This window comes from Triturus cristatus, chromosome 6, assembly GCF_964204655.1.
Source record: "Triturus cristatus chromosome 6, aTriCri1.1, whole genome shotgun sequence".
Taxonomy (NCBI): domain Eukaryota; kingdom Metazoa; phylum Chordata; class Amphibia; order Caudata; family Salamandridae; genus Triturus; species Triturus cristatus.
In genome coordinates, this window is record NC_140589.1 from 411,073,790 (window position 1) to 411,086,003 (window position 12,214).

The following is a 12,214-nucleotide window of genomic DNA, read 5'->3' on the forward strand; positions in this document are numbered from 1 at the left end:
ATTAATTTCACAAGATCAACAAGGTCTTGTTCAGCAAGATGCCCACCAAGCTCCTCCCCTCCAATGACTGGTTTTGCCCACGGGGAAGCAGAGCATTCCAAGCCCTGCTGTGCCTTGTAATTAGTCACCAGTTTGGCATTAAAATCCCAGCAGTGAAGATAGTTGGGCTGTGATATATGTGACTATAGGCTTCAAATCAACAAGGAAAGCAAATAAACTTTTAAAATAATACAAGTAGAATTTGAAAAATCATTATTATAAAAATGTATTAAATAAAAAACGTAATTTGTCTTTAAAAATTAAAACCATAAAAGTGGGACTTCTCGTACCTAAAACTGAACCATCTGCTTTCAAATTCAACTTGCCCCATAAAGAAAGACCACCCTTTGCTTTGCCTCGTAAGGAGGGGATGGCTGGGCAAGAGTGACATGCAAAGAAGGGCAGGAAGAATAAGATGTGTCCCATGATTCCTGCAGAGCAATAAATTCATATTTTACTACGAAGTTTGACTAATCTTATCTTTTAAGCCAGCTCTGTTCCAACTCATCGAGGTAAACGGGCTCCTTGTGGTAACATTCGTGGAGCCCTTTGTTGTAACTCTATCATCCTGAGGTGTTCTGAGTACCATTTGAGAGTCAGTCCACGTTAAAAAAAAAGGACGTAAAAATGATTTGAAAGAGGAATGGAGAACTAGACGCCCCACTACCCCCCCCTCCCGCCCCACACACACACTCTATGAAGACGATCCGGGTTCTCCTCTGACGATAGTAAAACATTTGAAGAACTGAAGGGACCGAGCTGAGTGCTCTCATGTTTGTGTGTTGGCATGTTTGTGAGGTAGGGGTACCGTGGTTGGTGGGGAGAAAGCTAGGTCTAGAAGCACGGATATGTTGCCCCCTCACCCTAGCACGTCTCAGAGGCCCAAACAATAGATTTTGCAAGAGAAGTGGAGACCTAAATTAACAATAACACAGTCCCCCTCTGCAGGACCTGGACCAGCCCAATCCATGCAACTCGACGGGTTAGAAAAATGTCCTTACTAACGGCAAAGGAGAACCCTCTATGGCGTACAAGCCAATCCAACACTTTATTACATAGCTCTTCATTAGACTCTAACTGTCCCTTGCATAGAGGAGGGGTTCCAATAATTATAGCCACATATGGGCAGGTGACCAGAGGAAGATTTATTTTTGACTGAATTAAATTGGGCACGAATATTTTCTGGGTTGCCCATGGGAATGGTCAGGTGGTGGAGGGCACTGCCCAGTCGTCAAGTTATATATTGGCAGCAACAGGACAATTACATAAAATTTAATCAGGAACACTGTATTGATAAACTGCTGGAGAAACTCTAAAATGCTATGCAGTGGTAGCTTAATATACCAATTAAAACCTATGTTCCAGTGACGTTTGCTAGCATTCAAGAAAAGTGTTCACGACATAGCTTTGTTGTCATGACTCTACTGGGAAATGACGAAGCCAAGCTAAAGTCACCCAGGCAACTCACGGAAGACTATTTTATTTTTATTTGGGCAATCTGTTTTTCACAACGCTTCCAATATCATTAACCACTAGGCCATGTATTTCTGACAGGAAAAGGTAGAAGGCTGCGTATTATATTGCACAGTTGTATCTAAAGAGTTTAAGCTTTTTTTTTAACACTTTAATATATTCCAAACGTGCTGCTGTAGACGATGACAGAACTTATTCCCTTCATCCCTGGATCTTTAGTTCATGCACCGGATAGGAATTTTGAGTTCGACACTCTCCTATTAAGTCTATTTTATTGAATACAGGATACATAACAGTACGAAACATAAGTAAATGTAAGAGCATGAACATTCTCATTCATGCTTGCATTATGGACAGCTTTCTTCAGTCTTTCATGTCAATTGCCTACAGTCTGATGGTTGTGAATAAAAGAAAGAGGGAACAATTCCCATAAAATGACTTATACGTAACTCTGTCCTCAGCTTCCTGTCAATACATATAGATAATCACCCCAGATTCTACCTCTTTAGGTTGTGCTGGCATTCCTTTAACGAAAGCATCTCACAAATATAGCAATATGTCTGATTTCCTTACACCATTCAACATAGCTGGGGAATTTAATATTTTCATGTCTTAGCTTTCATTCGCCGTGCCCCAAATGAGCCCAGAAAAATCATGTTGTGGACCAATGCTGGAATACAACAGGAACAAAAGAAACATGTTTTTCTGCTTAATGAAAATCAGATCTTAATACTGATGCCGACTAACAGTTTGTCTGGGCAACCCCAGAGACTGTCCCTTTGTGAAGAAGTTTGACAGTGACCCTGCCTCCTCCTTACACTGCAGTCTTCTTTTCCGGAGTGAGAAATACCTGGTTCTGGACATTAGGAGGCTGATTTATTAAAATATAGCACATCACAGCCCAGCAATTAAAGCCCAGCACTCACCTTGCGCTTGCTAACCCGCCTACTCGGCGATGCAGCGAGGACAAGGCAAGTGGTTTTCTTTTCTTTTTATTTTAAAATCCCTCGTAGTCGTATGTCGTCGTATGTCGACTCTCCCCCGACTCCACGCTCTTACCTGCACCTGCCGTGGCTGGATGTCACTCTGCTTTTCACCTTCCCAGCTATTCCTCTATCTAACTTCATCGAGGAGGAGACCATTTTCAAGATGCCCAAGCTTTTAAAATGCACCTGAATCATTTCTCTAATTGTTAACTAATCCTTTACTGATCAGGGATTATGTACACTCCAGCACACTTGTTCACTGTTCCTCCTCCATCAAACTTGTTGCTATATGTCCCATCTGATTTGCCATTTTCAGGGCAACTGCCAGTAAGCTGGTCATAGAATGGTTCCTATGTCAAAACTGGCCTGAAGCAGATACTCGCGTCAGGGCCATACTGGCAGTATCAGGCATTTCCCGGGAGACTGGAAGAGTGGTGGCCTGTTTTGTTACAGGGGGCTGGTTTTGCAGCTGGGCTGCAATATCGGTCCACAGTAACAAAAGCAGCAAGCAAGCATAATCCACTCACTTTCATTTCCAGCCTTCGTGGGCCAGCCAGCAACTTTTCAAAACATGCGCAGCTCTGCGCGTGTACTATTACCCTTTTGCCAGTGTCCATCGAAGGGTTCGTGCAATCCCGGTGACGTCGTCCACTCTTCCTTTTGTGACACTTTCTTCAAATGTTTTTAGAGGTTTTGGTGTGCGGCGGACCTTACAGCCACCCAGCACATAAGTCTGGTAACATGTTGCCATCTCAGTATTGGCGTCTCACATCAAGATCTTGGTCCGCTCTGTCATTCACAATGTTCTCCCTCAATTAAGTTTTCTTCAAATAATGGCAGTGTCGCACTGTAAGTATCGGTGTGACTCTGCCACACATCTCTAGCTGCATTTTCAACTCTACATGGGCACTGTATTGTTGAGCACGAGTTCTACATGTTAACTCATGTTCTAGCACTATGTCAAAGACTTGCTTTCCTGCCATGACGTTTCTTGTTAACTGTATCTACTTTGGACTTCAATGCTTCACTATGTGTAGTGTGGTGGGGTACTTCTCAATTTTAAAATGCTATTAATTGCTTATGTATGGTTTCAAATTTTACTGCACATTGTTCTAGTGTTACTCTTTTGTTCTATTTTTTTTTAATTTACATGCATGCCTGGACTTGGTTTTACTTTTCAGGTCAAATGTTATCACAAATTGTATTTGGGCATGTTTCGCTTTGTGCATTTTGGTTGTGCCTTTTATACATTTTGTTGTTACTGTTTTCTCAGTTATTTTTTGCAAGATTGCATGTGTGTAATTTCACTCTAATTCAATGGTGTACCTCTACATGAGGTTGTCCAGGTTACACATTACTCGATCCTCTTTTTTTTTCAATTTGTGCATGTCAAGTGACCTCTGCTTGAGGTTGTCCGGGTTTGCTCATTCTCAAAGTTACACGTTTTCAAAAGATCTAATACATACTGTTTATTCTCTTGTATGCCTTTATCCTCTATTTCCAATTTGTGCATCATTCCCTTGTAAGGTTTACAAGGTTCAATTACTCTATTTTTCGCAATTTTAATTTGTGCAACATTACTCGATTTCAATTTGCCCAGTATTTTCACGAGGTATTGCAAAGTTAAACTATTTGATGTTTTCAAATTTCTATTTGTGAAGTTCTCCCTAGCTGGGATTACACATTTCAATGTATGTCAGATTGGGAACGTTTGTCAAGTTAGTTCTGCTCAAGGTTTTCCAGTTTGTATGTTCTCAAAAGTCTCAATTTCAATTTTGCAGTATTCCCTTGGTGGGATAGCAGTTCAATCTAGTTTCAAGTCTATTATATGAGTTTTCCGCTTATCTAGTCTTGTTGTTTTACATCGTTGCTTACAGGGAAGGAATGAGTCAATTTTATTTAATTATTCAATCTCTTCTGTGTATCACAATGAGTTTTTACTCTTCAAGTCCAGTTGCTTTACATTATATTTTACCCTTCTGCTGTGTGTTGCCTCCTGTCGCACCTGTCTGACCAGTGGGTGTGTCGGTAGGTAAAGATCATTATTTTCCCATTCCTTGAGTTTCATTGTATATTGTTGTGATGGGAGAAAAGGAGGTATGTTGTATCCTGCTTATTGTACATTTCCATCTATGCCTTTATTCCCCCCTTGCCCTTCTAGTAGAATGCCTATGTACTGTGATGCACTACGGAATGTTGGGTGCTGGTTGAGAAAAGCCATAGTTATCATGGGGCTGAGCAGCATGCTGGCTGCTCCTGGTGGGGTTCACCTATTGGACATACGATCCTTTCAATAAATACCTCTTAAATATATCTACCAGCTTTGAGTTCATTACTACACACTTGCACACCCCCTCACCACAAATTCCCCGCATAATGGTCAGGCTAATTCACTAAACACCGTACACGGACTGGTCTGACAAAATTGCCAGGGCTGCTTCGCATTCCCAGTCTGTCCCTGACTCATGTTAGTGCTGATGCTGAGAAGTTCTGGTCATTTAGATATCTCTATTCACCCCGTGTATCCGTTGCTTCTTGTAAAGCAGTCGTATTTCCAAGCGGTTGTTAGTTTATTAGCAGAGTTATCCCACTGAAGGTAGTGCTCAAACTCTGCTTCGCTTGACATTAAACCACTCAGAAATGCAGGAAGTGATTTATTTTCTGGTTGGCAAAGATGATATTCTTGCTCACCCCTTGAATCTGCAGATTCTCTAGAGGTGCCAATAAATAAACTCACGTTTCATGCATATCATATCTAAAACTCTGGTAAACACCTGCTTCCCAAGCTATCTATTGTTGATGTGGCTGCCGTTCAGATCTTACATTTCCTGCTCTTAGTGTGAAAAGCATGAGAAAAGGTAAAGCAAAACCCACAGTCCTGGCAAGGGGCAAATTAATCTCTCTCCTTCGGTCACTGGTATAAACTTTAAAGGCAAGTAATTAGAGAATAGCAAGTATGGCCATTTCTATCATTTCAGTTACGGCATTACTCTGAAGGTGATCAAGAAAAGGTGTGGGGAGCTGACGTGCCTTTCACTCCATGAGGCTACCAACAATGAAATAACCTTTTCACCGGAATCTCACTATAGAGCTGAACCTAACATATTGGCAGTGTTACCCTTTTGTTCGCGCATTCTTGAATCTGAAATAAGGCAACCATAGTCGGTGTTGAAATGGTGTGGATGCAGTCAGGCACCACCTAGGAAAATTGTTTTGGGACTCACCTTAATTAATCAAAGGATGTTAGATCTCATTATGTGCCCTAGTAATTCTGACTCTGTGGTAGCAGGGGTTAACAGCTACTCTGGGAGTACAGCAAGTGACCAAGTGAGTTACCAAGTGACTTCGTCCAAGGCGAAATTTGGGCAGAAAATGAGGGAACATTTGAAAGAATCAGTCCAGGAATAAAACTATTTAGGCAGATTATTCCTCACTGTCCTGTAATCAGGAGAAGTAATGTCCCCCATCCTAGATTTACTGGGAAAAGTGGTATTAGTAACTCCTTTGTTGGGGAGTGGTGGCTATTTGCCTGCACTTTTAAAGGGGTTTAGAGATCCCCTTGCAGGTGGGTGCAGTCAGTGAATGCACTCGCTTGCAAGGGGATGTCTGGGGGTCCACAGTACTCACTTTCCCCCCTCCAGAGTTCTGCTCTCAGAAGGCGTTCTCATAGTGTGCCACCTAGAAGGTGGCGCAGAGTGAGTGTGCCACCTAGAAGGTGGCGCACTGTGAGAGTGTCCCCTGAGAGCTTCTTCGCCTCTGCGCCCGCATCTGTAATATGACGCAGAGGCAAAGGAATTCCCTAATTTGCATTGTGAATGCCCCTATGCAAATGAAGAAACATCCCCTGATGGTAGCGCTGGTGCCTTAAGTGGACCAGTGCTATTGGGGTTACTGAAGGGTACGCAGAAGCATCTGCGCCCCCTTCTGTCATACCAAAGTGCCAAGGGGCCGGCAGAGCGAGCGCAAACGCCTTTTGTGTCCCCAGGGCACTTAATGTAATATGGCCCCTGATATTTTCAAGTCTGAAATCTACAAGAAAGCACTTTCATGTACGAGTCAAACGAGTCGTGTTGAAAATACTTGCAACATTTTACAGAAACCTCTGTAGTTTTAATTGTACTCACAAACACAATTGTAAATCACTCCCTCCATGTGGAAAGGGAATGTATCCAAAATAAAGTTTTGTTTTTTAATTATTGTGACATACCTGAGAAACTTCCAAGCCTTGGCGCATTCAAGTCGCTGCCATCATATATTTCAAGTGAATCCCAGTTGTGCTCTGTTGCAAAACTTATAACTTGAATCTGTGTGAAAGAAATTATCCAGCAGCATTAACAAATGAGAAATTATTGGATAATATAAGTTGGCTATGCATGAATATATTATATTATTTTGTAATTCTCTTGTACAATTCCGCCAGCAATGAAAATTGGGATGTGATGCATTTCTTCTGTAGTTTATCGAGGCTACCAATATAACATTCATTACTAACTTAATGCAATAATGTGTACATTGCGTGTCTGTGAGAAAGAGTTTAAAAAAAAAATCTAATTATAAGCTTTTAATGAGACTGGGTACCATACATTTACAATCCAAACCAATATAGGGGCAGTCATAAAGATAATGGTAGTTATTTTTCACAGTAAACATATTGTGATTATTGCGAGTAGTAATAGTAGTACAGAATTCTACTGAAGAATACTTCACAAGAACTAAAACAAGCACTGGCAAAGCAAATAGATCCATCTTTTTATTGTCAAGGTTAGTGCGCGTTAATAGTTCGGTAAAATTGTGAGTGCTGACCCATCTGTCCTGCAAAGAAAATACCACAATGACAAGACCTATTGGCTACAACATTATGGTAGCTGGGAGGAGCCCCCCTTTGTTGAGCAGACTGCATCAGCTGAAGTAGACTGTAAACCCAAAACACAATGCACTGAAGAGGAGTCAGACTTTGAAGTTTGCACAGTAACTTAAATGACATAAACAACACATATTGCATAGTCGGTACGTTTGACCTTGGGTCAGTATTTTCGGTGAAGCATAAGAAACCCTATGTGCCTGAAAAACTTTACTCTGCTTACAAAAAAGCTGTAAATCCACCAACACGTGACCATGACAGCAAAGTAAAACCAATGAAATTGCGAGGGTGATTCGTGAGCTGCTTTAAACTACCGTAGAGACAAACAGGATGCATGTCTTAAACAAAAAAGTCAGCAATAAAAATGTCCGTGTGCCAGTAAATACATCAAAGAGTGTGTGCTAACTATGAATTAAAAGCTACACATTATGCTGCTTCTCCAGTCAAAGGACTATTTAAGCACCATTTCCCATGGGAGAACAATGTAACGACCTTCAAAATACCATAGCCTTGATTGATAGACACCCAAACAATGTCAAAACCTGAAAACCCATGAAAGCCAAGGCCCACTCTTCCTGCACTTTTAAAAAGTATTGATAATATATCTCTCAGGAAGCTAAAGCTACTTGGAGCGAGACCTAAATAATAGTCCACTTAAACAATGTAAGTATTAATTGCCAATTGTTTTCAACCCATGACATCCTATGAGACATTCTTACATTACATTCTTGGTTTCACTTTTGTGAAAGACTGTTAGTACATGACTAGAATGTTTTGCAACTTCTACTATACGTTTTTAGTTGCAGGACCAATGTGTAAAGGTAAAATTGATTCGGTATGTATGGCTCTCATAGAGAGTCTATCATTAATTTCAGTTTAAGAATCTGATAACCTACTGCTATGACATAGCAACAGTTGATAACAAAATTAGTTACCCTTTGTTGTGAAATCAAAGGCCTTCCAGGCCAGGCTGAGAGGCCTTCCTTAGAGCCTCTCAGCGTAGCTCTACTTGTCTGCTTTGACTGAAAACAGAAAGCCCAGCTGTAGTCGGTGGAAGGAAAGGAGGGAAGGTGGTGGAGGTTGATCATGGACTGTAAGTAAGTTTTTTTTAACCTTTGGGGCAAGGATACATAACAGAGGCCATGTTATGTATGCCTCCCCCAGTAGTCCTCTGCCACTGCCCAGCACCTGAAAGCAGATGCAGATTATTGTGGTAGCCATACATAACATATAATTACAGATGTGTAAATAGTGAATTACAGGGATGTTTTTCACCTCTGGGTTGACATCATAGAAAACTCGAGTTTCGCTCTCGTTGTCTATTTGAAGTCACTCAGAACCCCTTGGTTAAAAATATCCCTGTAAGTTATGTTACCCATCATTAATTCTGTATGCTAATTTATTTGGCAAGCAATATTTACTGCTTTGCTGTGTATGAGACACACAAGCATAAATTCCATAAAATCACACAAAAGAATTTAAAGTTCCAGGGTTCTTGTGAATAACTGCAACAGTCCCTTTAATGTAAAATGTATTCCACAAAAGTCACAATTACTGGTGATGACAGAATAAAGTGGCTGTGAAGGACTTTTTAACTGCATGCTGTAAACAAATATGTTATGCGAGTCAGATGTGAACAGCAAGGGGCTTATTACGATGTCAGTCAGAGATGCCTCCGACCGACACCGTCTCAGTCTTGGGAATTTCAGTTGGTGGTTTCATCTGCCTAATTACAATGCGACCGAACACTATTCAGTCGGATTCTCACATTTCTCTATTGGAGCTTGTGTTACGGCCGTCAACCAGCAATAATACAGGCTCCGATAGAGAAACAGTTGTGTGTGTGTAACACCCTGAGCCCTGTGGCAGGCCCCCCCATGGCGCCTTCCGCACACTGTAGGGATTTACAGGGGGGCACCGTAGGTATCTCATCAGCCACCAATCGTAGGCCGCAGAGGCCAGGGAGCCCTCGTAGGGGCCCCCAAAGTCACTTTCCGACAGCCTTTCTGTGCCGGTAAGGCCAGCATGGAAAGGCTGTGTGAAGCCGACATCTCGTCCATAGGGGATTATGGTGCAGGTCCTACCAGTCGGAAGATTCCGAGAGCTGGTCGGAACTACATCGGAATGACCAGGCGGTTTAAGCTCCGATCACCAACATCATAATTCGGCAGTGGGACTGCAAACCGACCGTGTCGGTCAGAAAGCCTCTAACCATGGTCGGAAAGCTTTAGACAAGCGGTCTGAAGCTTTCCGACCGACATTGTAATCCGCCCCTCAATTGCATTGTACGGTCCCAGGGAAATTGTCTCACAATTTCTTTGTTCTGGTTTCTTGTGTAATACTGTGAGAAATGAGTTGTGGAGAAGTGAGTCCAATCAAGAAATTAGTCCACAAACGTGTCAGATTAAGCACATAGTTTCAATAATTTAACCTTGGCTCAATTCCCGGTAGCTATGGCACTGAGCAGACAGGTTTAACATAGAAACATTTCTAAAGTGTTAAGCAGTAACAAAACAGTTAAAGAGTCGAAGCACACAACAATAAAAATCCTATAAATACTTTTAAAAATCAAGAAAATTGTAATATTAAAAGTAATCACTTTTCAATAAAGACACTCGGAGATATGGGTGTTTAAACTTTTTAAGATATATAGAAACAGCATAGCATCTGTAGGTGCAGTAGACTTGGACCTAAGCACAAATCGAGGCCTACAGCGATGTACCACAGGCCAGCTAAGTCTAATAGGATATCTGGTCACAGAAGTTACCTTGTGACTAATGGCCTGATTTAAATTTTGCCAGTCCTTCCAACCTCTGCCAGGGTGATGGAGTAATTTGCTCCGCCACCCTGGTGGAGTTGACTACGGCCACATTTTTAAATGTCCGTTACCTGAACAGACATTTCACGCATTGACAGGAACCGCCATATGGCACAGGTATTAATTTTTTTTATTATCAAAAAGAAAGTCCAAAAGTGGGATTTTCTTTTAGAAAATTAAACAAAAAAATACCTCTCTCGTCATGGGAGTTTTCCCCATGGCAAAGAGGGGTATTGAGCACTTTTTCAATGCCCTTTACTGCCAGATTTTTCTTGGTGATGAATGGTAAAGAAAAACAGCTATGTGTCCACCCATCTAAAATAGATGTGCCAACATTTAGCTAAACCTCTGAGGAGTTGGACCTCGTTGAAGGTGGAATAATCTCACCCATCGTCAAATGATGATCTGCCCTCATTTAAATTGGGCAGCCAGGCCATAGACTTGCTTGGGTGTTCCCTCTCTACCAAGAATTAAATTGGACCCTTAGACTTTTTTTTATGGAAGTCAAAATCCTCCAGTGGGGCAAGGGTGAAAGTTCTATCATATATCCTATGATGTTGTTGAAGACGAATAGCCATTGGCTGAGGCACCGCTGAGTCTCTTGGTTTATGTGCGAAAAGTTCTGTGAAGGGAAATTAACATTTTCCACCTGAAGTTCTCTCATTAGTCAATACATTTCATTCCTTCCTCAGATCAAAATTATTATGGTTGAACTTAGTCTCCTTTTTGAGCTCAAAAATGTACATTGAAGCAAGCCTACAATTTGTTGCCAGGAAGGTTGCACTGAAGCCGGATAACTTAGCCATGAGGGTCCGATTAAGTGTTAATGCAAGCGGTAAAAAGCTTAATGCACGACCAACCGACTTCCTTCACAGTCGAGGTCGCGTTTTGGACAAATAGCCCTGGGTGGATAGTTTTAGTACAAATTTGCAACATTTTAGAATATCTCTTCTTGGCATTCTTCTAAGGCTCCCAAGACAACCCTGAGAGTCTAAGACCCTCTCTTGCAGAGGCCAACTACAATGTCTAGTCAGGTATACCTTTCACTGGTGAACTCATCACTCCAGTAAAAGTTCTTAAAATGTCCATGTTCTCATACAGGAAATCAGCCAACTGGCCCTGGGACATCTCTTCTCAGTCAGTGGGAGCAGCTCCAGACCTTCATGTTTCCTTATAGGTTTCAGACGTCTAATCTTCGACAGGTCCAAATGTGTTCTGAAGAGCTGGGGGTGAGGTGCTATGTTTGCTTAATTCTCAAGCAAGTGGATGGGAGTGAATCCTGGACATACCCGGACAAAGGGATAGGTAGTTCCTTCTCTCTTTTCTAGCACATCTTGTTTGCCCCTACAGGAGATTAGCAGACAGTACAACATTCTCAGAGAGATCCAACATGGCAGAAACCTTCTGACCCTGGAGGAGGCATGAGGCACAATCAAAGGTACGTCTTAAATAACAAGCAGTCCCCTCCACTCAACCACACCAAACTGATTCTGGGCCTGTTCCTTCCTCTTTTGAGACTGGAACCAGGAGGACTTAGGTTTAACCTAGGATCAAAAGACCTCTCTTATTAAGATTTCACTTATCACTAAATTGAAAAGGAGCAGGCCTATCAATCTTAATGTTGCTCCTGTAACCACCTCAAATGTCATTCTTACGTTAAGCTGGGGCACTTCTGTCATTCAGGCCATACTGCCAGGCCGAAGCCATGGTCTCTGCTATGCGAGCAGTATTTCATGCTCTAATATAGAGAACCACTGATAGGGAAAGGTGCAGACAGACTAATGCTAATTAGCCAATCAGGGCCTAAGGCAGAGCAAGAGTAACTATAAAACTTTCCTGTTCCCATAAGTTTATGAAAAAATCCAACCATTGATTGGTAATATTATTTATTAAAAATAGTAGTAGAATGAACTTTGAAGTTGGTTTGAAGCCAAAGATACAAAATCTGTATTTCAATTGCACTTTGCATTTTCTTATGGAAAAAGCTACAAACCTATGCAGTGAAAATGGCTTTTGAGGACTAGTCACTGTTGGAAC

General features: G+C 41.6%; 1 protein-coding gene across 1 annotated transcript in view; it reads right to left on the reverse strand.

The window, feature by feature from the left end:
• CSMD1 (CUB and Sushi multiple domains 1) overlaps nt 1–12,214 on the reverse strand; it is a 2,626,220-nt gene that overhangs the window by 1,168,572 nt on the left and 1,445,434 nt on the right. The window contains exon 30 of the mRNA XM_085610820.1: nt 6,706–6,802. Within this exon, the coding sequence (XP_085466946.1) occupies nt 6,706–6,802 (97 nt within the window). The remainder of the gene's footprint in view (nt 1–6,705; nt 6,803–12,214) is intronic.